Source organism: Budorcas taxicolor, chromosome 2, assembly GCF_023091745.1.
Source record: "Budorcas taxicolor isolate Tak-1 chromosome 2, Takin1.1, whole genome shotgun sequence".
In the NCBI taxonomy this organism is placed as follows: Eukaryota; Metazoa; Chordata; class Mammalia; order Artiodactyla; family Bovidae; genus Budorcas; species Budorcas taxicolor.
This window is the reverse complement of record NC_068911.1, coordinates 1,563,203-1,586,854: the sequence shown is the minus strand read 5'-3', so window position 1 is coordinate 1,586,854 and position 23,652 is coordinate 1,563,203. Positions and strand designations below refer to the sequence as shown.

Sequence of the window (23,652 nt, the reverse complement as noted above, 5' to 3'; positions counted from 1 at the left end):
GAAGTGTGGCTGTGACAGCGGTAGGCCCTCCTTTGGCCAAAGAGTCCCATGGTGGCCGAAGAGTCAGCCTCACCCTGGCCCTTCCCAGGACAGAGATGCTGAAGCCCTCGCCTCCCCAGACCCAGGACCCTTTGCCGGTCGTGTGCGGTTTTGACACAGTTGGTCCTTCCCTCTAAGCTGGAGAAGCCACGCCTCACCCCCCCAGGGCCCCTGATCCTGCTGCGCCTGGTACGTGGCCCTGCTCTGCGGTGTGCGGTCTGGGGTCTGGGGTCTGGGGCTCAAGGAAGGAGCAGGTGGGGCAGGGCCTGCAGTCTGCACACAGCACCCCACGGAAGGGCTGACGGAACCCAGACTCACCTACGCAGGCGAGAAAGCAGAGGTGAAGGGGCCTCCGAGGAGGCCGGGATCCTGGCAGGAGGCAGGGCTGAGGCAGCCGCTGGGGTGACCTGATCAGGAAGCCTCAGGACAGGCGGGCGCCCAGGCTTATAATGTGCGGCCACTGTGCGGTGGGCAGGCGGGGCTGGGGTCTGCGGGAACTCGCGGTGGCGGAAGAAGCCACAGGCCGCAGTGGCCACCCACCAGGCAGCGTGGGAGCTCACAGGCAGGGAGCTGGCTCCCTGGGGCCCGGATGTGGGCTGGGCAGGGCACAGCGATCCTGATGCGCCTGTGGAATTGAAGGAGGTGACATTTGGGACGGAGGACGAGGACACTGGGCCCAGGGGACCCCGGCCGAGGCGGCCTGCAGGGGCCTGGGGGAGGAGGCAGTCCCGGGCTTCCCGGGTCAGGACCAGGACCTCAGGGCATGTCTGGGGGCTCCCTGGGGTGGACAGGTGCAGGCACAGGGGCTGGCAGCCTCCCTGGGGTGCCCCCATGCCCCTGGGGGACCCCAGTTACGTCCCTCCAATGACTCCCACCTCTGAAAGGAGCCTGACGCCTTGACCCAGGGCCTCGGGGAGGGTGGGCGGCACCAAGGACGGACCGTACGGGCAGGCACCCGTGCTGACGCCCGCCAAGGCGCCCCCCGCCACCCACTCTGAGGCCGGGCGGGTGAGCCACCTCCCGGGCCCCAGGCCCAGGGCTGACCCTGCAGGCCTAGCGGCCTTTCTCACTCACCTGGGCCCCTCCTCCCCTCCCCCAGCAGACAAACACAGGAACGCTTCCTGTAGACCTTTGGGGGCTGGGACCCGATGATAGATTTGCCCATTTTAAGGGGCATTTAATCCACCCTCTGTGTCACGCTATGCCCACTCTCCATCAGCCCGACGGGAAGCCCGTACCCACAGGGGCGCAGCCCACGCTGGCCTGCTGCAGACCCGCCCCGTCTCAGGCCCCCGTGGGCCTGGCCTTCTGGTCCACACAGGTGAGAGCTCCTGGTTGCAGGCAGTCCGGCCAGCCGCCTGGAGCAAGCAGCCGGGGGAGGGATAGGGTGTCAGGGGAGGGGCCCGCCCTCCGCGCCGCCCCTCTGCCGGCCCGCCCTCCGCCCAAGGCTGGGGGTGCCACGGGGCTGTGCCTGCTGGTGGCCGCCCCTCCCCGGGCCTGGCGTGGCCTCCTGAAGGTAGCCTGGTCCCACCCCCACCGGGGCTGCCCGCTGGGTTCACTGGCCACGTAAACGACCAGCCTGGCTTCCCTAGAGGCCCGGCCGCCCAGGACTAGCCCGGGAGCTTCCTGCCCGAGAGGTAGGTGCAGGGCCCTGTGACCAGGGCCGGAGGGCGGGGTGGAGGCCTCGAGTGAGAGAGCGGGGAGGTGCCTAGCGCCCCAGCAGGTTACAAGAGGCTGCAGAGTGGGCACCCAGGATGGGCGAGCGGTCCTGAGGTGGCCAGGGGCCCCGGCCAAGCAGGACGCCAGACGGTCAGGCAGGCAGGCTGGATGGGTGGGTACCGGGCGCGCCCCTCACCCCGTCTGCTGCTGAGGGCAGGGCCGGTCTGGCTGGCCTCCCAGACCCTGTCCCCGGCGGGCAGGCCCACGGGCGCCCCCCGACTTCCTCTGACGTCTTTGGCTCCTGGACGAGGGCTCCCCGCAAGCCAGAGGGGGCACCGCCCCAGGTCACGGGCTGGCGGCTGGCGTCTGCGCCCGGGCAGCCGACACCAGGAAGGAGGCCACCTTGGGGCCGGGCCTTGGAGTTGGGTCCCTGCACACGGAGGGCTGCCCAGAGCCCAGGCACACGGGCAGGAGGGTCCGGCTGGCACCCTTGTGGGAGGGCCAGTGGCCGAAGCCCAGCATGGCCAGGCAGCCCGGCGCTGCCGCCCGCCCATGTCGCCCGCCCACATGCCGCCAGCCCCCTGGCGCACCTTTGCCCTCTCCACGCCCCATGTGCCCTCCTTCCCTCTGCAGATGACTGACGCCCCCGGGCTCCCGGGCACCCCCTTGGCGTGGACACCGCCAGCCGGGCCTGCGGGGCCGCAGATGGAGCGTGCAGGGAACGGCTCCCAGGGCCCCGGGCCCCTCTTCCTCACCTCGCCGCTGGCCCGCGGCGTCTCAGGCGTCTTCGTGTGGGCAGCTCTGCTGCTCACCGGCCACCAGGTGAGCCTCCCCTCGGTGCCCCCCGGGCACCCACAGCCCAGCCCCAGGGGGCCTGCTCGGCCTCGGGGCAGACCCGGAGGCCTGGCCGGCTGGAGGAGCACCACCCGGGGGCTCACCACAGCTGCGTGGGGCCGGGGTGGGGGTGGGGGGGTCAGGGGACGCAGAGAGCCAGGCGGAAGACGGACAGCCTCTGCCCAGCAGTGGGAAGAACTCTGGCTGGACGTCCAGCCCCGCTACCCCGCCCCGGGGCGCTTCATGAGCCCGTGGGCCCGTTTGCTGAGGTCAGCAGCAGGGTCCCCTTTCACAGCTGAGGAGACTGAGGCTGTGAGAGCCCGGGGGTCTTTCCCAGGCTCGTGTTGCTGGGAAGGGAAGAGTACTCTGCTCCCGGGGGTCAGAGCATGGCTGGAGGGGCCCAGAGCTGGGGAGCCAGGTCGCCCCAGGTGGAAGTGCCGGGCCTGGCAGAGAGATTGAGGAAGTGGCTGGGGCGGGGGTGAGAGGCGGTGCTTGGGGGCAGTGCTGGGCAGTGGGTACCGGGCATCGCAGATAGCAGAGTGGCTCGGGGACCCAGGACCAGCCCAGGGAGGCATGAGCAGAGGTGGGCGGGAGCGGGCTGCCCGGGCTGGAGGCACTCCCCGGACATGCGGGGGTTTGGCCCTCAGCCAGGGGTGCTGAGGAGCCAGAGGGGGCTGCAGGTGGGCACCAAGGGCAGGGTGGCCCTGTAGGATGGCTCGGCTGGCACTATTGCAGGTGCTGGGCTGGCGGCGTGAGCCTGGGGCAGGGGCAGTCGGGAGGCTGGCTGGCAGGACAGCAGGTGGCCAGAGGCCTCGAGGCAGGGCCGTGGGGGCCGATGTCCCCCCAGTGAGAGTCACCCCCGGGGTGGTGCATGTCTAGGCGTGGCCTCAGATAACCGGTCTAAGGGGGACGAGGCAGCATATGAGGGCGGGCCATGTGCAGCTGAGAGCAGCAGGAGGAGGTGGCCCCTTCCTGTTGGGGCCATCCAGGAGGCCTTCCTGGAGGAGGCAGTATTTGCCCTGAGTTTTAGCAAGCTGTCCCGGAGCATCTGGACAGGGAGACAGGACAGGTGGGTGGTGTGTTTGCATCACACGGAAGCCAGGCTTTCTTCCTGGTGGCAGCATGGCTTTAGGTTCCCAGGCGGCTGTGCTTTGTGGGACAACGAGCACCTGAGGGGGGGAGCACCCACCATCCTAAGTCCAGGCTGTCCCGGTTCCAGCCACAGTCTGGTCCTTGGCTTGGCCCTCTGTCCGGCCCTGACCTTCCGGGAGCGTGTGTCTGGAGCCCAGCGTCCCAGGGCCCCATGGCCTGGGCAGGGCTGACGGACAGCCGGTGGGCGGCACTTCCCAGGCCCCCACCGCCCCTCCTCCCCCGACCGCTACGGGGAGTCCCTCATTCTCCATCCAAGGGGACAGAGAGCGACTCAACCCTCACTTTAAAGATGGGGTACTGAAGCCTGAGAGGACAGCAGCTGGCCGAGGCCCGCAGCGGGCAGTGCCTGCCCAGGGGCCCAAGTCTGTCTCCTGATGGCTGGTCAGGCCGTGCCCTTCCCACTGCACCCGCTGGGGAGGGAGCGGCTGATAAGGAGCCTGACTGACGCCAGCCTGCCCCCGCCACCCCGGGCTGTGCCCCCAGAGGCTGGGCTTCTGCACTCAGCCTGCCCTCTGCCTGCCCCTCCCCCCCCATGGCTTCCTCCAGGAAGCCTCCCAGGGGTGCTGGGGACCACAGCCAGCTACCTGTTTGCCTGGCTCCCTGTGCTTCTTCCCCTCACTGCTTTTTCATGTCCTCGTAGAAAACAAGGACGATGTGGGTAGGTTACAGGCGATCACGGGGACCACCCCTCTGTCCCTCTCGTCCGGGGACGTCCTCCCCTTTGTCTTTGCCCAGCTGCGGCACGCACCTGGGCCCCACTTGCTTTGCCGTCCTGTAGCATTCTCTCGGAGCAGCTCCCCAGGCTGGTGCCCGGGGCTGAGGGTTGCCCTCTGCGAGGCAGTCACGGGCCCACCACCAGGCTCGGTCTCCCATGTCCCTATGACGAACGTCCTTGAACGTGAATCCTGTCTTCGTCTCTGAATAAATCTGTTCCGTGGGCTAAGTCCGGAGGAGGGGTGGGAGGCATCAGCTGTTCTAATGCCCCCATGTCGCCGTGCCACACTGCTCCTCAGGCCAGCGTACACGCCCAGCCCTGAGGTGAATGAATGAGCGCACCCATGACTAACCGCGTGCTCCTGTGCGCAGTGTCCGCCCGCGGCAGGGCCCGGGGAGGCTGGCTCTGCCTTCTCCCACTGGTGGGGGCCAGGGGCGGGCAGCGAGCCCAGGCCTGCCTTCTCCGCCCAGATCTACCTGCACCTGCGCGCCTACACGGTGCCCCAGGAGCAACGGTACATCATCCGCCTGCTGTTCATCGTGCCCGTCTACGCCTTCGACTCTTGGCTCAGCCTCCTCCTCCTGGGGGCCCACCAGCGCTACGTGTACTTCGACTCCGTGCGGGATTGCTATGAAGGTGGGTGCTGCCAGCTCTCCAGGGCCCGGGAGCGAGTGAGGGGCTTTAGGGGCTTGCACAGCCCCTGCCAGCCTGAGTCTGGCTTAGCAATGGCCCCGCCGGATGGCCAGATCAGGGGTGCTAAGGAGACTCCCAAGGTGGGGTGGGGCTGCAGCTGGGCCAGCCCGGAGCCTGGGAGAGGTTGTGGGCCAGGTCGTGGGGGAGTCAGAGCCACAGGGACTGCTGTGCCCCCGCCCCCGCCCCCGCCCCGGGGAACGTCCCAAGGCTGGGCTGCGAGCCCCATGAGGAGGGGGTCTGTGTCTCCTGGGCAAGGGAGCCCAGGAGCTCTGTGCAGCCAGCGGGCCTCGTGGGCGGCCCAGGCTCAATGCCCACACCCTGCTTGCAGCCTTCGTCATTTACAGCTTCCTGAGCCTCTGTTTCCAGTACTTGGGGGGCGAAAGCGCCATCATGGCTGAGATCCGCGGAAAGCCCGTCCGGTAAGCTTGTGCCCAGAGCCCGCGGGTCCCCCACCCCCTGCTGGGCAGCCAGGCCACTCTGGGGGTGTCCTCCGGGAACACGCCTCAGGGACTCCTGCACCCCAGGACCAGCTGCTTCCACGGCACCTGCTGCCTTCGGGGCATGACCTACTCCATCGGCTTTCTGCGCTTCTGCAAGCAGGTGAGTGCCTGGGCCCCCCAGCCAGCCCCCCAGGGCCCCTGCGCGACGAGCGGGCTGGGCTGGCTCCTCACCAGTGGCCCCAGCCGCCATCCTCAGCCCTTCCCCGACCCCCAGGCCACGCTGCAGTTCTGCGTCGTGAAGCCCGTCATGGCCTTGGTCACCATCGTCCTGCAGGCATTCGGCAAATACCACGACGGGGACTTCAAGTGAGGCCCGGCTGGCATGCGGGCAAGGCGGGGAGGGGGCACCCTGGGGGGCCGGAGAGGGAGGCAGGGCTCAGCGCAGGGGGAAGGGCCGGGGGCAAAGCTGTGGCAAACAGACCCTTGCCACAGGTGAGCCCTGGGGACCCCAGCGCCTCGAGGCCACGACCCCACGGCCCCCGGGCAGCCGGGACGGAGTTAAGGGCACCCAGTGAGCCAAGCTCCGCCCTCGCACGTGCCCCTGGGCCAGGGCCACAGGCACATCCCACACGCATGCGCACTCCTGCACATATCCCACACACATGCGCACTGCTGCACATATACCACGCATGCGCACTCCTGCTCACATGCCACACGCATGCGCACTCCTGCATATATCATGTTCATGCGCACTCAGGCGCACATGCCACACGCATGCGCACTCCTGCTCACGTGCACACATGCTCACACATGCACATGTGCAGACACACGCTCTCACAGAGGAGCGCACACATAAGGCTCACGTGTGCACGCGTGTGCACACGTGTGCACGCTCACACGGTCACATGCACACCAAGGCCCGCACACGACGTGGGTTTGCCTTGCACAGGGCTGTTCCCATTGCGGAGGTTGGGGAGGGGCAACGGGTCTCCTGTCTGGAGGGGGCGGAGTCTGGAGACCAGCGGCCGCCAGCTCCTTGGCCTCCCACCGTGGGTGCCCCGTGCGGCCCTGGAGGGGGGCCCAGGTCTGAGTCTCTGCGGTGCCCAGGCTGGGGGCTCAGGCCAGTGGCACAGCGGGTAGGGTGGGGTGGGCACTGGGCTGTGGCCGCCCTGACGGGCTCCCGCCCTGGCCCGCAGCGTCCGCAGCGGCTACCTGTACGTCACCCTCGTCTACAACGCGTCGGTCAGCCTGGCGCTCTGCGCCCTGTTCCTCTTCTACTCCGCCACCAGAGAGCTGCTGCAGCCCTTCGAGCCCGTCCTCAAGTTCCTCACCATCAAGGCCGTCATCTTCCTCTCTTTCTGGCAGGGTGGGTGGGCACGTCCCTAGTGCCCCCAGGCCCAGCCCCACGCCCAGCTGCAGCCCCGGTCAGCAGATGGCCCTCTCAGCAGGGGAGACAGCGAGGACCCCAGCAGATGGGGCCTGATGTGGGGAAACAAGACGCCCAGAGGGGTGCTGGAGCCCTGTGCCCACCAGCCCCTGGGCACTTCTGGTCCCCACTTCTCAGAGGACAGTGAGCAGCTGGGACCAGGGGGAGAGCAAGACAGGCCCTTGGGGATTCTTGATGCCCACTGTGCCAAGGACCCAGCACTGGAGGTGCCCAGCCCCCCTGAACTGAGCTCAGACCCTGCAGACCCCTACCATGCTCACGCAGCCCCAGCTGGGTGGGGGGCTCTTGGCTGGGGTCGGCTCCCGTCCAGCCTCCTGTCCGGAGCAGCTGACTGAGCGGCAGTCACCACCCCCCAGGGCTGCTGCTGGCCATCCTGGAGAGGTGTGGGGCCATCCCCGAGGTCCAGGTCATCGACGGGAGCACGGTGGGGGCCGGCACGGTGGCCGCTGGCTACCAGAACTTCATCATCTGCATCGAGATGCTCTTTGCTTCCATCGCCCTGCGCTACGCCTTCACCTGCCAGGTGTACTCGGAGAAGACAGAGAGCTCGCCAGGTATGCAGGGCCCGCAGCCCAGGTGAGGGGCGCCTGGACCGTCTCGAGGGCAGGGATGCTGAGGGGGCCCTGGGCAGCCCCCAAGCCACGCCTCTGTTCCCCATCTCACCCTGGTGGGCAGGGAGACGGCCCCAAGGACGGAACCAGCCCCCAGCAGTGTGTCACCTCCACACAGTCCCAGGGAGGAGACCAGGGGCGGGATGAGCTGAGTGAGACGGCGGGACCCGGCGTTTGGGCCCAGGGTCCCTGTAGTGATAGACAGTTCCTGCCCCCTGGGCCTAAGGGGTCCCCACCAGCACTCCCAGCCGCTCAGACAGGCCTAGCAGGAGAGTCGGGGGGCTGGCTGGCACTGGTGCCCCTAGAGAAAGGCCCATGTGGGTAGGGACGGGCCTCGGCCTGGACTGGTCAGCCTGGAATGGTGAGGAGGTGAAGGGGTCACCCCAAGGTGGAGATAAGGTGGGGGCCAACCCAAGGCAACCTGGCAGAGGGTCTGGGCTGGGAGCGCCCCAAGGCTGGGCTGAGATCCAGGGGTCCTGGAGTCACCCCTGCTGGCTGAGCCAGGACCGGGACATGCAGAAGAGAGGCCTCAGCCCTGGGCAGTGCGCAGGCTGGCAGGGAGGAAGCCAGGTCCTGGGGGCTGGGAGCACGAGGGGTGGGGTGGTGCGTGCCCAGGGAGCATGCAGCCCACCCGCTGCCCACCCCTAGCCCCCTCAGCACCCATGCAGAGCATCTCCAGTGGCCTCAAGGAGACCATGAGCCCGCAGGACATCGTGCAGGATGCCATCCACAACTTCTCCCCCGCCTACCAGAAGTACACGCAGCAGGCCACGCAGGAGGCCCCCCGGCCCGGCCAGGGCAGGGCGCCCTCACCGCGCACGCCCCCCCACAGCCCGGATGGCGGCCCCGGCGGGGGCAGGAAGGGCCACCACGTGGAGAAGAGGATGCTAATACCCGCGGAGGAGCTGTAGGGAAACGACAGGGCACCCCGCCCACTGACCATCTTGCCAAAGGTCAGGCCTCTCCTGGGAGCCTCCTGCCCACCCACCTGTGGCCGGTGAAGCGGGTCACCTGGTAGCCCTGCCAGGCGCCCAGAGGCCGCTCCCTCACCCAGTGGGCCTGCAGCCCCAGAAGAGGGCACTCACGCCTGTCTGGTGACCCCAGGGACCTGCCAGGCTCCCCCGGCCTGCAGCTCAGGTGGCCTCCCCGTATAGACAGACCCCGGGCGGGGCAGCAGTGGGGAAGGACGCTGGGCGGCTGGGAGCTGCGGGCCACACGGAAGGGCTCCACGTGGGCTGCGGGAGGTGGGGCAGGCTGTGGAGGGAGGGGCTGTGGTGCAAGCCCCCAGGTCAGCCGGCCTGCCAGGCGCAGGGTGTGCTGGCTGTGGGTCGGAGGGCGGCAGGGCCCCCAGCGGAGAGCACAGGGTCTCCTGGTGAGCTGCGTGTGTTTATACATAAACAGCCGGGGTTTCCAGTGCCTCCAGCGGCCTGTGTCCCTGCAGGGTCAGCACTCCGACGGACGGATCGCGGGGGGGGGGGGGGGGGGACAGATGACACCACCGTCCCAAGTCTGGGTGCTGCGGGGAGGGTCTCATCCACCGTGGGGCAACCGGCCACGGTCACAGCTCGAGTGGGCGGGCGAGGGGCTTGGACCTGAGATGTGGCGGCCTGCCCCTCGCGGGCCCTGAGATCCAGAGCCTCCGCTCTCCTGGTTTGAGGCCCTGTACTGCCCCGCCTGGGATGGGTTGAGGAGGCTGGGTGTGCAGAGCCCAGAGGCCAAGGAGGGAAATGGTCCCTGGAGCCGCCTCCCCACCCTCTCCCCTGCCCTGTGCCAGGCTGGCGTGCCGGGGGAGCCTGGGACCCGGGAGGGGGAACAGGAGGGGGGAAGTGAGGGCGGGCCCCAGGCATAGGGGGTCAGCACATGGGGATGGGGCGGCAGCCACCCGGGAGGCTGAGTCAGTCCAGTGTTGTCTGGGGGAAGGAGGAGGGCGGGGGCAGTGGCCCGGCTGGGTGGGCAGGAAGGCCCAGGCACCACCCAGCCGCGACGCCCCCGTCTCCCAGTCACTGGTCCTCACCTCACCAGGCAAAGAGCGAATGGCCGAGGGGCTCGGGGAGGCTCAGCCAGGCAGGAACGGCCTGTGGTGTCTGGGCCAGAGCGTCACCCCTGGGCCTGGGGACATGGGGCTCAAGGCCAGCAGCCTCTCCCAGGGCCCAGCCTGCCTGCCTGCCTGATAAGACAAGGCTGGCCTCCTCCCTGCCACCCCCTGGGAAGTCCCCACCTGCCCTATCGCCCTCTGCGGCTGTCAGACCAGCTCGGGGAGGCCCCTCGTCTGTCAGCTGGTGTGGGAGCAGCCATGGGGCTCCCCAGAGACGTGCTGGCCCAGAAGCGAGGTTTTCTGGAGGCTATAGGACAGGCACCTGACGCCCAGGCTCTGTGGTGAGCCAGGGGCACGGCGGCCTGGAGGCCCTTGTCGGCACGGACCCCCGTGCGGCGTGAGTTGCCCAAAGCTGTGCACCCAGAGGGCCCGTGGGCCAGGCCTCCTCCTGGAGACCCCAAGGTGGTGGGGTCCTGGGGGCAGGGGGGAGCACCTGTTGTGTGTGTGTGTGTGGCTCTCTCACAGACACCCATACACTACACAGACGCTACTGAGGAGCAGCAGGCCGGGGCTGGGGGCCAGCCTCGCTGAGGGAAGGCAGGGGGGAGCTGCGTGCCCGTCCCACCTGACTCCATGGAAGGGCGCTCAGGGCACGCAGGAGGAGCCGGCGGAGGCCGGGCATGGACTCTCGCGGAGCGGCTGGCGCGGAAGCAGAGTCCCTGGGTTATCAGGTGCCGCCGGGTCAGCTCAGGCAGGGGTGGGCAGGAGGGCCCCCAGCGGTCAGAAACGCCGATGAACAGCTCCCCTGCAAGCCTCTCTTCAGAGGCTGAGTGCTGACCCGCCTGACCCTCGGCAGGTCCGTGGGGCATGGAAGGGGTGGCATCTGAGTACAGGTGCCCCACCCCAACAGGCCCAGGCTGGCTGGGCCCCGGCACTGGCTTTCAGGGGAGCCTACCTCCTTGTTTTCCCCCACACCCCGGACAGACCCCAGCTCTGCCGCCTCCTGTGGGCTCACTGGAGCCCCAGCCAAGACAGCCGAGCGGGCGTCCGCGACGGGGTCTCCCCGGCAGGGCAGTGGGGTCCCAGGGAGCCCACCCATCGGCGCCTGACCCCCGCCCCACGCAGCCCAGGCCGCCCACCCCGGCAGCTCTGCTGCTGACCCGGCCCCGGGGGGCGTGGTCACGGCGCTGAGTGCCCGCAGCCCCCTCAGTCTGGGGAAGGACAGACAGACAGCTGTCCCTGAGCGGTAGCCACGCGGCGAGACGCCATGAAACCAGAAAACTCTTTATTGAAAGGTACAAAAGCGTCACAGCAGAGATGTACAGCAATAAGTTAGGCGTGGCCGGCCGGGCAGGCCGCTTCGCACCTCGGGGCCACGACATAGGGTCTCTTCTCAATAATTTATATCAGGATAAAAGCAGCACAAAAATAAATATTGAAATGAAACTGCTGAGTGGCCGGAGGTGTGGGAGACGGGTGTGGAGCTGACGCGCAGGGCCCTGCCACCCGGGAGCAGGGGGACGGGCCTGTCTTCTTAAATAAAAAAAAAACCATATATTAAAACTGTGACAATGAAACTCCAACGCTCTGAAAGGAGGAGGGGCACACGGGTCTCCCAGGCCTGGTCCTGGGAAGGGGGCGGCCCGGTGGGCAGCACTGGGCGGTGGGTGGCCGACTTGAGAGGCCAGGCATGGGAGGGGGTCCCCCCCCACCACCCGCACTGCCAGTCAGCTCTGCTCTATAGAGATTTACAGTATCAAATAGGAAGAAAAGGTACGAAAATCTGAACGATAAAATGTGTATATAATTTTTTATATATATATATACTTTTCTCTCTTTTAAATATCCCCATGGTTCTTATTGATATCCAATGTGGATTACCTACCACAGCTATGGTACGGACAGCTTCTCTACACGCCCGCCTGGCTCTGAAGGGACCCAGACGTCCCCCCTAAACCACGCCTCCCCCCAAACAGGGGGACACTTTCCATCCGCCGCCCTTGGGGCCCTGTGCCTTCCCCGCACACCACCGCCTCCTCCCGGGTGGGCTATCAGTGGGAAGCAAGCCGAGAAGGAGCCGGGAGCTGGAGCTCAGAGCTTCCGGCCTGCGGGGGGCTTGGGGCTCACCATCCACCCCCACCACCCGCCTCTGGGCCGGGCACCTTCCCAGGAAGGGCAGGAAAGGGCGCCCAAGCCTGGCCACACTCGGGGAAGGGACACCCAGCAAAGGCCACCCGATCATCAGTGGCTCCGAGTGCCGAGAGGGAAGAGCAGATGAAGGTTCCAGGCAACGATTAAGCACCAAGGTGGCAGAGTGCCATGTCCTCCGCCGACAGACCGTCCGCGTGTCCCCGGGAGGCTGGTCCTTGCCGCCTGCCCAGCCCAGCGCCCACCCCACCCCCGTCCTCACCTTCCCTCACCACCACCACTCCTCGTCCGCCAACCCACCCTCCTCCCTGCCTTCCGTCTCATCCAGCAGGACCTCGGCCGCGGCCAACTTCACACCTGCTCCCCAGAGAACGTGCTCCCCCCCCACCCCCGCCCCCTGGGGCTCCCCTCTCCTGGCCAGGTGGCTGCTCCTCACTGGGGACCACCCCCGGCCACCCGACACGGAGAGGAAACACAAAGCGTGTGCGGGCCCAGTGACCAGCCGCTCCCGAGGCCGCCAGAGCGGCGGCGCCCCGCGGGAGGGCAGCACACATGCGGGCATGTTCACACGCACAGGTGACCCTCGCACATGCCTGCACGCAAGCCCTTCCTCCGCCCACTCAGGGGGTCTGGGCCTCTGGCCAAGGCTGCAGCAGGATCACAGTGTTTGGACCCTGCGGGGGGCGGTTCCTCCCGGGTGCCCAGGTGCAGTCAGCGTGTTGAAGGGGTGCTGGCCCAGCTGGGGGCCCGTGCAGGGTGTGGACACGCTGCCGTGTGCGGACAGGCAGCTCGAGGGAGGGGTGGAAGACGTCTGGGCCAGGGGCCTCCTGAGGGCCTTCCGTCCACACCCCCTGCCCCCGCCGGCGCCGGACAGAGCCCAGGAGGCGGCCCGGAGAGGGCGGCGGAGCCCGGGGCAGGTGGGGCGTGCAGTGCGTGTGCGTGTGTGCGGGTGCAGGGCGGGCGGCGCTCGGAACCCCGGCTGAACCCCGTCTGTTTCCGCCGGCCGGTCCGCAGGAGTCCGTGGGGCTCCCTCTCCGCGGGACCCACGCCCCTCGGCCGGGCGGGCACTAGGAGGCAGCCGAGAAGGGCACGGAGGCGGAGGCGGCCATCTCGGCGGACTTGACGATGGTGATGACGCTGGTGGTGGCCACCTTGGGCGTGACGGGGCCGCGGGCCATGGTGCGGGCGAAGGTCTGCAGGGCCTCGTACTTGGACCGCAGGGCGTCCAGCTCAAGCCGCATGCTGCTGTTCTCGCGGGCCAGCTTCTCCACCTCCTGCTGCAGCTCCACGCGCTGGCGCTCCAGCTCCTCCTTCTGCGTCACGCGCTTGATACGGCAGCTGGCCGCGTAGCCGCGGTTCTTGAGCGTGCGGCGCCGCTGCTTCAGGCGCACCACCTCCTCACGCGTGAGGCCCCGCAGGTGCTGGTTCAGCTCCCGCACCGACATGGACACCAGCTCATCGTCGCTGAGCGCCGCGGCGTTCTCGCCCGCCTCCTTCTTGACCTGCGGGGCCACGGTGCAGGGTCAGCTCCGGGGGCCAGGACTCGGGCAGTGAGCAGCTCGAGGGACCGGGCCCCTCTGCCCCCCAGGCTGCCCTCCACCGGGCATGGGACAGGCACTGCGGCCTCACCGGGCATCGGGCACACACGGCAAGGGGCATCCCGAGGGAGCCACTGGCTACAACCTGCTGTGAGCCGACTACCCCAACCCCGCGAGGCCGGCCCAGCTGTGCTGCCCTCTGGGGACCTCCAATGCCTGGTGCGGGCTGCTGGTCAGACAACTGCCCCGCCTGCCCTGCGCGCCCCTCCAGTCCATGGGGTGTCCCCAAGGCCACCTTGACCCAGCGGAACCCAGCAGGGCCTGGAGGTCTGCAGGCCACACACACACACAGAGAACCGACTCTGGCCAGCCCTAGGGGCTCTGCGGGATCAGAGACCACGCGCCCACATCCGGGTGCTGGGCTGACGAGCACATCCTGGCCAGCAGGCACCCACCCCTCCTCCCCAGCGTCTCCTGAGGCTGCAGCCCTGACTCTTCCCGCCTCCCTCAGATACTTCCTCCAGCCCACAGGCCCCTCCCCACCCTGCTGACAGGCTCCCTCCACACACACCAGGGCAGTCCCGGGCTTCTGGTGCCAGAGGGGGCCTGTCCCAGGTGGGTGCCCGGGGCAGAGACGGGGCTGCGCCCACCCTCCCTTACCTTCAACGCCTTGTTCGCCTTGGGATTAGTCGTCATAACCTGGGCACAGTCACCCGGACAGAACCACCTGGAAACGGTAGCTGGAAATCAGAGACGCGTGCGGTCAGTTTCTGGTGAGGGCTGGGGGGACAGGCCGCTGTCACGAGTGACCCGAGTGGGGACAGCCCCCTGCAGGGACACCCGGGAGGCCCCACTCCCCAGTCCACACCATCCGGTCACAGCTCCCTGAAAGCGAGGGCATCCTGGTGGGCCTGAGCCTCTGCTGTGGGCAGAGGGGATGCCAGGTTACTCCCTCCAGCCCGGAATCTGCCCATGGGGCAGCCTGGACACACCTCGTCCAGGGCCAGCAGTCACAGTGGCCGTCCCGCCCGCAGGGCCCCGGCCATGAGCGCCGGCGCCAGTCAGGAGCCGCGGCTGCTTCCTGCTCTCGCCCTGAGCTGGACGGCGGTGCCTGGGCAGTGCGCGGGATGCCTCGCCTGGGGGTCCACGTGCGCAGCAGCAGAGTCCCTTCCCGGGAGGCCACGCCTCAGCCGAGGAGGGCGCCGGCCGCAGGGACATACCCACCCGGGCAGGACCCCATCACCCTGGAACCGCCTGGCCCCCCACAGGAAGGCCCCCTTTGGGGAACCCCAGCCTTGCTGAGCTTGCCCCTACGACCGGTGGGGGCAGCCCCACCCTCCCTGGAAGACCTACCTCCGCCAAGGGCACTGTAGCGGTGACATCACCCCCTCCACTGAGGCTGCCCCACCGCCATGACCCGAGGCCCAGCGGGTGAGTGGGGGCTCCCGCCGCCGGCCAGCCTGGGACCGGGGGAGTGGGAGCTGCCGCCTCCAGTGCCCACCGCCCGTCTGGCGGGCGCTGCCCCTGCCGCCCGCCAGCCCCCGCCGCCCGCCCTTCCCATTTTCGCGTCTGCATTGTGTCACACATTCTAATCATTCATGAAAAACCAGCCAAAGCATCCCAAGCATGATTCCCCTCTGATAGTTGCCATGGCGACCTTGGGAGGTAGCCAACCCCTGATGGTCGTCATGGAAACGGGGAAGCCCACAGTAACAATGGCTCTGGGCGGCCGAGCCGACAACACAGGTCACAGGTCGTGGGGGGCAAGCAGGCCCCCCAGGCCTGACGCGGGGAAGGGTGCGGAGGACCCAGCCCGACAGCACAGGTTGTGGGGCGGCGAGCAGGGCCCCCAGGCCCGACGCGGGGGAAGGGTGCGGAGGACCCGGCACAGGTCACAGGTCGTGGGGGGCGAGCAGGCCCCCCAGGCCCGACTCGGGGGGAGGGTGCGGAGGACACGGCCCGACACGTGCAGGAGTCGGGTTCACGGGACCAGGGCCCGCCCCCTGGCTCCGAACGCCACGAGGTGAACTGAGCAGAGAGAGACACCCGAGGAGGGTCTGGGGCCAGAGGCGGAGCCGCAGCAGAGGCTCCGTCTCAGGGTGAGGGGGACCTGCTGGGCAGTCTCCCCTTGCAGCCCGAGACCCTCACGGCGGCCCCGCCTGGACCCCCACAGGCACTGGCCCCGCCTCTGGCAGCCCGCCCACCCCTCAGCACCAGACAGCCTCTGCTCTCCCAGCCCTGGGGGCACCGGGCCCCTGGGCCCTCTGGAGCTCACTCGTGTGTCCATGGTGGACACACGGCCACCCGGGTGACCCCACAGGAGGTGAGAGCTGCCGCCTGACTGCGGCCTGACCCCTGGGGACCCAGGGCGCCCCATGGGCCACCCCTCCTTCTGGCTTGGGAGTCAGCCCCGGCCTGGAGAAGCCACTGTGAGGGCCAGCAGGCCGGGTGGCTGAGAGGCCATGAGAAACTTCTCCACGTTGAGCGAGGAGGGGCCGCTCTCATTCCAGCCCGCTCCCAGCACGCCAGGGCATAGCTGGGCGGTGAGTCACCAGCTGTTTACAGAGCTGGGCTCACATTCCCACAGGCGGAGGCCCCGCCCACCCCCGGTGGGAAAAGGAAGGGCAGGGGGCCTGCGCTGCGCCAAGCAGGCCCTCAGGGGCGCGCCAGCCTGGCCGGGACAGCAGCGCCTTCCGAGGGACGCCTCCCCTGGGGACCTGCCCACCGTGGCGTTGCCGGGTGGGGCACCCAGGGGCCCAGGATGCACACGGGACTGGGGCTCGGCACCCTGTAGGCTCCGCAACCCAGTCCACCGGGTCAAGTTGGCCACAGACCCCAGGCCCCACGTCTGCTGGCGCTGAGCCCACCTAGTCCACCACCTGGCCTTCGGGCCCAGGACCTGGGCGAGGAGCCTCGGCAGAGACGGGGGAGGGCAGCCTGGCTGGGGTCCCCCCGGGGCCTGCCCTCAGTCCTCAGGCCCCCACCCAACCAGACGGAGCCGAGGGGCTGGTCTCCAGCCTCTGAGACCAAGCCGCGGGCGACACCCTCTCCTCTCTGCGGGCCTTGGCCTTCTCTTCTGAAAAACAAGGGGATCGGAACCAAGGGCCCAATGCCAAGCGTCCTCAGCTGGGCCATTCTGGTGACCCCGGAGACAACACCCTGACCCTGGGCGCTCACCCCAGGGGCTGCACCAGGACCCCCACCCCAGGGGAAGGGGGGTGAGCCCCAGGCAAGCAGATGCCGGCCGGCCCTGCGCATCGTCACGACCCCCACAGACCCAGGCGCATTAGTGCTCAGCTTCCAATGCCCTCAGGGCCCGGGGGCTCACGTCAAAGTCAGGCTGTGGGTCGGCGGAGCCCTTCCGTGGACTCGGTAAGGGAACACAAATGGCAGGCTACTCGGCTCTCCCCAAAACACCCAAAACACCCCCAGAGTCACTTCGGGCTTCAGAAAACAATAGCTTGCTTTTGGAAAGAGGTTCAGAGAAGAGTTTTGCAGGTGTGAACTAGAGTTTATAGAACAGCTGACTGGGAAGAGCTGCCCTGAAAGGGTGTTTGTGACCCCGCAGCCGTGCGGGCCAGCAGAGCTCAGAGGCGGGAACCGGCCGGGGAGACGGCGGCCAGGGGCAGGCAGGGCGCCCAGGGCCAGCGCTGCTGCGTCGGAGCCTGGACCCTCCACACACCTTCCCGACAGCCCAGCCAGCAGCGGCTCATCCTGGTGCCGCCACCCGCGAAGCCGGGCCCGCGCCAGGCTGGGACACTGGATGGGGCTGCTCTGCCCCCTCCTGCCCCGCGGAGCCGCCGGTGCAGCGCGCAGCCAGCACCTCGCCCAGGAACACCTCCCAGCCAGCTTTTGGCTCAGAGGCTGCTTTTCAGCCCAAAGCCAGAAACTCCGTTCCGATGTCCAGCTGAACAGGAAAGAGGACGTCCTCTGTAGGGAAGGGGACCCTAGACAGAGGCAACCCTGGGGACCACGCAGTCAGCGGTACATTTGGGAGCGTCCCTCCCCTTCTGGGCCCATGAGAAGCCGGGCAGGGCAGGGCGCCCGGGTCTGACAGCGCAGGACTGCCCTTCCAGACGGCAGGTGAGCCAGGGCCAGGATCACTTCCTGCCCTCCTGCTCGCAAGTCCCTACCGCGGCTGAGACCTGGCTCCCGGGGTGATGCACGGCCTGGCCGGCCCCTGTGTGCTCCAGCCCTCTCTGGGCCAGGCCAGGGGCTGGGGCCCAGGAAACCCGTTCTTCCTCAGAGCAGCCACTGGCGAACGGGGGTGCGACCCACCTGGGCAGCCCTGGGCTTAGATCAGCCAGGAGCAAAGGGGCCTCGAGAGTCTCAGATTCTCACCGGACTGCACAAACAGTCTGCAAGCCCAGGCCGTGAGCCCAGGCGGGAGAAGCCGAGTCTCCAGCGTCAGCGTCGAGCAGGGCAGGCTCCCGAGACCCGCGACACTCAGCTCGAGAGAGGGGGTCAGAGGGGACCTTCCGTTGCCAGGCCTCAGGGGTGTCCAGGGGGCATGGCAGCCGAGAGTGAACCCCAAAGCCAGAACCACCATGCCAGGCTGCCTCTGCTCTGGGGACTGGGGGCCTCCTCTTGACAGACCCCTGGCCGACTGCCCCTCCGGCTGGTGCCACAGCAGGAGCCTGTCTGCCGAACAAGCGCCCGTCGACTCATCCGACCCCGGAAGCAGGTCCCAGAACCAGGAGGGCGCCCACCGCCTGAGCCAGCTCCCTGAGACGGGGGTGTGTCCCGCCGCGCCCTGCCGGCCACCCCACCGGCCCGGCCCGCACCCAGCCTGCAGGCTGGCCCTGGCTGGCTGCCCTCCGGCAAGACGTGACTGTCTGCCTGGCCTGGAGGACGTCTGGTCACCTTGCCTTTGCAGCCTGAGGAAGCTGTGTCATCCTGGCCACGTCCAGAGGTGACTCAGGCAGGGCTGACAGAAGGCTGAACGCCGCCCCACCCCCGCCACCCAGCTTCAGGCAGGGCACCTGCTCCCCTGGAGCCCCCACGGCGGGGGGTTCTGCTCTGCCCCAGCCCAGCGGGGCCAACCAGGGCTCCGACCAGCCCCACCTCTCTGTCCAGCCGGGGACACGACGGCCGTGGACCACCCCAGCCTGCACGGCCCTGGAGACACCCGCTCTCACACTGCGCTCCTCCTGGGTCTCCAGCTTGGGTGGCGGCCCCAGGCCCCCCCCCTCCACACCCACCTGCTGGCCTGGCCTGCGTCCCCACTGATGCTGCAGCCCTTCGGCACCGCCCGGGCACAGGCCCCCGAGTTCGGTCTGGACTCCCATCCCAGCGCCTTAGCTCCCACAGGCAGGCAGGGGGAGTCCCTCCTGAAGCCCGTCACTCCCAGGGCCACCTGTCACCACGCCAGGCCTCCCCCACGGGCTTCCTGAAGCCCCCCGCCCATCTGCGCCGGGGATGCCCCCACTTCCAAGCTCCCGCCCCTCTGCCATTGCCCCCTTCCTTCCCTCGCTTCACGTGTGGGAGGTGGGCGCCCCCTCCTGAGCACGCATCCAGGGCGGTGCTCAGGATCAGCGTTGGCCTTTCTGTCCAAGGCCTGCCTCCCTCGACGGGCAGAGGGCAGGGGCGCTCTCACCTCCCCACTCCCCGAGACTCCTGGCAGGTGGGAGGCCCGCTGCATGAGCAGATGCCAGCGCCTGCATGAGGGAGGGGCCTGGGGCGCTCCACCCTGTCTCCTCTCTGCCCCGGGCACCCAGGTGGGCAGCGCAGAAAGGCAGGCCAGCCACACCAGGCACTGGGCGTGGGGCCCGTCCCTCTGGCAGGTGAGGCACCGCGAGGCTGTTTCCTTGGGGAGAGCTGTGTGTCTGTAGACTGAGACCCCGCAGGTTCATCTCTACCTGCTCTAAAATCCTACAGCTGTAAGATGACACTCTCAATTTCCTGAAACTGTAAGAAAGAGGAAACACAAGTCTGTGACTTATAAAAAGCAAAAGTAAATACCGGAGCAACGCATCTTCCACCAGCCGAGAACAGGGAGGCGGGGAGCAGAGAGGAGAGTGAGTCACTGTTTACTGCCCCGAGAAGCAGCCACGCAGGGGACTGTCCCCACTGGCCGGGGCTCCATCTCCCGTGCGGACTGGACCTGCTGTCCAGAAAGTCCATCCAGAAACCTTTAGACTCAGGAACAGCCAGGACACAGGCAGGAATCCTAGGTTGCCTGAGACTGTAAACAAACTCTCCAGCTATGGCAGAGCCTGAGAGTGAAAGCACGCACCGCAGTGGACAAAGAACGGTCCGGAAAACGACCTCGCTTGGCGGCAGCCTCAGCCGCAGGGCTGGAACGCAGCAAGCCCCGGAGCCGACTTCCCCAGTAGCCGCGATTCAACTCCCATTTTTAGCAACTACCTTGAAAGTGAACGATGCTGAACTTGGAAGCTGTCCCTTAAAGGCCAGCCCTGCTCAAGCACGAGGCACAAACGCGCTCGGGCGAGAAGCCTCGCTTGTGGTTCTGAACCAATAAATGTTTTATTCTGGAATACCGAGAGGTCCAGCTTTAAGTTGTAAAAGCAGACACCCTCTACCGAGCTCAAACATCCCTACTGGACCCAGGGAGGGAAGTTCTAGGATAGGAGGCAACCATCCACAATGCAACAAGCCGCTGGTGTGCCCCACCCACCCGCACAGCCCACCTTCAGTGCTCCAGGCCCTCCCACCTGCTTGAAGGAATGCTTTTTAAAAAAGGGTCAACCTCCCCACCAGCCAGCAAAGACATCAGGCTTGCGGACTGGGCTTCAGAGATGGCAGGCAAGGCATTCGGTCACACTTCATTAAGACTCCTGGGCAGCAACCACTGTGCTGGCAAAACCTGGTCGATGCCAACAAAGGGGCGAGGGGAGGGCAATGGGCAGCCAAGCCACTGATCTGTCACTATGGGATGCCTGTGGACATCCGAGTCCCGGGACCGCGGGAGAACAGGCACCTGGCAAGAGGGGGCTGAATGGCAGTCAACTCTGAATGGACTGTCAGGGGGAGGACCTCACTTCTCTAGGCTACCCTACCGTGGGGAAGGTAAACAAGAGCGTAATCATTAACACCAGACGGAGAGCAGGGGACTTCTAGCAACGCAGCCGCAGGCTGCTCCCGGAATGTGGGCAGAAGGGGCGAGTGCCGCTTGGTTGAGGGCTCCGGGACACGTGGCGAGTGAGGACACTGCTTCGGGGGACAGGGGACGGGGGGCCAGGGCGGAGCGACCGTGCTTTCCCAGCGCAGACCCGAGGCCAGGTGGCGGGGCAGGTGTGTGGAAGCGCGCGGTGTCCGGAACTCAACAGAAGTAGCGAAAGGCCTCTGTTTCCAGTTAGAAGAGGCGGAGACCCCCACTCAACGAGGAGAAAGAGGAGACGCCAGCCACGGGCTTCGGGAAACGACGCGCTCGTCGCCCCCCTCCCCACCACAAGCTCCCACGCCGAGGCCTCCCTCGGTGAACCCCGGCAGGTCGGCTGCTCGGACAGGGACCCGGCCAGCGAGGCCCCTGCTCCTCGCCCTGCGCACGTCCGGCGCGGCGGGCACCCGGGCGCGCGCGGGCAGCGCAGGCCGGGCCTGAGCGCCGCCGGGGCGGGACCGCGCCGCCAAGCCGGGCAGCGCCCAGGTGCGCGAGGCCCGGGTCGCCCGGGTCGCCATGCGCTCCCCGGCACGTGGCCCTCGCCGCGCCCCCGCTTCCCCCAGGCGCACCTCCGGGCGCCCGGAGGGCAGAACAGGTGGGGCGGGCCTGGCAGGGGCGTCGGGCCCGCCGAAAAGCCGCGCGGCCCTCCCGACCCTCCCCGGGCCCGCCGGGCGCCCGCCGCCCCCGGACGCGGGCCGCGGCTCAGGGACGGGGGCGCGCCCCCGAGGAAGGGCCGCCCGGCCCGTACGGCGCGCTCGGGGCGGGACACCCGACCGCAGGCGCGCCGACCGGACCGAGCTCGCGCGGCCCGGCAGCAGCGGCCGCGGGTCCGAGGCGGCCGAGACTCGGCGGCGGGCGCCCCCCGGGCGGCCCCGCGGCCCCCCGCCCGGCCGCGCCCGGCCGCCCCTCACCTGGCGTCGCGCGGGGGGCGCGGGCGCGCGGCGGCTCCTCGCGGGCACGCGCTCTCTTCGCGCTCAGGCTCGCGCTTCCCGTCGGCCGCCGCCGCCGCCGCCAAGCGCCCGGGCTCCGACCTCGCGGAGAACAACAAGTCCCCCGCGCCGCCCGCCGCCAGCCCGCCCGCCCGGCTCCCCAGCATCTGACACCGCTTCCGGGATCGGCGTCGGCGCGCGGCGCGCCGCCCCGCCCACCGCGCGCCGCCCCGCCCACCCGCCGCGCGCGCCAGCGCCCCGCCCACTCGAGGCACCCCCCCCCCCCCACCGCTTGCCCCGCCCCCGCCCGGGCCCCGCCCAGCGGAGGCTCCGCCCCCGAGCCCACCTGCGCGGAGCCGGCCCGCCGTACCTGTGACGCCGGTGCCGCGCGCGCCGCGCGGTGGCGGCAACAGTCCCTAGACGTCGAGAGCCGGGAGCACCCCCAGTCTCCCTCGAACTCGTCCGCTCTCAGCTCGGTGGAAGGGCAAACTCCTGTCTGCAATCCACATCCGTATTCGCCAGGTGGCCCCCCAGCCCCCAGGCCCGCGCATCCCTGAGACTCACCAGGGCCCTCAGAGAACCCCCGATCTGCCCAGGGTTGGCCGCCGCGGGAACCCCCGTTGGGGAGTCCCTGTTGGGAACAGTCTGGTAGTTTCATCAAAAGAGAAGGTGGGTCTGGGGACACACCAACCTCCCTGTCTTGGGTGGGGGCCTGGCCCCACCAATGAGGGAAGAGCCCTGACATGCCCCTCCAGATAGGCAGCGCCGTCTTTTGATTTCCCAGTTTGACCTAGATGTGGGTAAAGAGAGCAAGATAAAATGGTGTTAAATGGTTTCAACCCAGAGCCTCAGTGTTAAGGGGCTCCAAGACCCCTGGCCTGGAAACACTGCCCACCTAAGGCCCAGCTGATGGTTGCTGTGGGGTGGCAGACCCCGAAAAAGCAGAATAGAATGCTGCCCAGACTCAGGCCAGGGCCAGCCCGGGAGAGGAGAGCCCCCTCCTGCTGCACGTGGAAGCTGAAAGCTGGGGAGCTGACCCACACCCCCTCCCCAGCACTTGGATGGCAGGCGGGATCCCTGGACGGTTTCTGGATCCTTCTCGGAAATAATGAGCTATGTCCATGAGGCCACATTTCTGAGTTCTGAGACAGCAGGAAAAGTTGCTAAGGCTGGTATGAGGGCGGGGGGGGGGGGGGGCCTTGAACCATCTTGGGCCCTTCACAGTGTATCCCGGCAACAAATGGGAGAAAGTGCCAGGAGTTTTCGAGTTCCCACGACAGGTGGGTTTCCTTCTGAGCGACCTGCACTGCCAGGGTGCCCTGGCCTTGTGGAGCCACCAGGCACGCTGGGCTTTGCCGACGGCCTCAGCAGTAACAGCTGCCAACAAACACAGCGGCGTTCGCCTCTCCAGGATGTTTTCAGAGCTGGAATTTGAAAGGTGTTTCCCCTTCTCCCAGCCCACGCCCTCTGTCCTCAGATTGTGGCTCTCTCAGCAGGACACCACGGTGAGAGGTCAGGGCGATGGACTCCCTCCTCACTCTCCTCATTCCCCTCACTGGCCTGCAGACTCTGTATTAGCTTGGTTACCAAGGGCGCTGTCTAAATGGCCTCCTCAGTGCCGCGACCGCCCGGCACGCAGAAGCGGCAGCAGGTGGATGCGGGAGCTGGAGGACACACCTGTGCTGGGGCTGATCACGTGGGTTCACTTCTGGGCCTCAGTTTCCTCAGCTGGAAAATGGGCTTGATAAACGAACTTCTTTACGAAACAGAAACTGACTCACAGACTTGGAGCAGCAGCTTATGATTACCGGGGTGGGGGTGGGGGGAGTGTCGCGGGGCAGGAGGATCGGGAGTTTAGTACTGACACGCGCACGCGGCTGTAGCTAAAACAGACCACCAACCAGGGCCTGTGTCACAAGTTCCCTGAATAGCACAGGGAACTCTGCTCAGTGCTCTCTGAGAACCTAAATGGGGAAGAATCTGAAAAACAACAGGCACATATACATGTGTAACTGAATCACGTTGCTATGTACCCGACTAACATAGCAATGGTAGTCTCCAACATAAAATACATTTTTTAAATAAAAAATAAGATGGGCTTGATAAAACCAAAATGAAGATGGGCTTTTCATTTTTAATTAATTAATTACTCGGGCTGCACTGGGTCATAGTTGCGGCATGTGGGATCTAGTTCCCAGACCAGGCATCGAACCTGCGCTAGCAGCCCCAGGCCCCCCACCCTGGGAGCACAGCTTCTTAACCACTGGACCATCAGGCAAGTCCCGAGGTGGG

General features: G+C 67.6%; 3 protein-coding genes across 5 annotated transcripts; 2 read left to right on the top strand and 1 right to left on the bottom strand.

Moving 5' to 3' along the window:
- The first annotated feature begins 1,272 nt into the window (after nt 1-1,272).
- On the top strand, nt 1,273-8,501 carry TMEM184A (transmembrane protein 184A). Its single transcript, XM_052635871.1, has 9 exons — nt 1,273-1,360; nt 2,332-2,520; nt 4,870-5,035; nt 5,421-5,511; nt 5,617-5,692; nt 5,807-5,898; nt 6,729-6,898; nt 7,336-7,533; nt 8,239-8,501. Exons 2-9 carry the CDS (start codon nt 2,332-2,334, stop codon nt 8,499-8,501), a joined length of 1,245 nt encoding a protein of 414 aa, XP_052491831.1. The 5' UTR covers nt 1,273-1,360.
- Nucleotides 8,502-12,178: 3,677 nt separating this feature from the next.
- MAFK (MAF bZIP transcription factor K) lies at nt 12,179-21,434 on the bottom strand. 3 transcript variants are annotated; one of them, XM_052663321.1, is made up of 3 exons: nt 21,343-21,434; nt 13,972-14,051; nt 12,179-13,275 (listed from the first exon to the last, which is right to left on the bottom strand). In XM_052663321.1, exons 2-3 carry the CDS (start codon nt 14,005-14,007, stop codon nt 12,841-12,843), a joined length of 471 nt encoding a protein of 156 aa, XP_052519281.1. In that variant the 5' UTR covers nt 14,008-14,051; nt 21,343-21,434; the 3' UTR covers nt 12,179-12,840. The 3 variants fall into 3 exon arrangements, with proteins under 3 accessions (XP_052519281.1, XP_052519272.1, XP_052519287.1); XM_052663312.1 differs by lacking the exon at nt 21,343-21,434 and adding an exon at nt 19,273-19,921; XM_052663327.1 differs by lacking the exon at nt 21,343-21,434 and adding an exon at nt 17,590-18,479.
- LOC128043342 (basic proline-rich protein-like) lies at nt 20,948-21,736 on the top strand. The gene has a single exon (XM_052635679.1). The coding sequence runs from the start codon at nt 20,948-20,950 to the stop codon at nt 21,734-21,736; it is 789 nt and encodes a 262-aa protein (XP_052491639.1).
- Nucleotides 21,737-23,652: the final 1,916 nt, after the last annotated feature.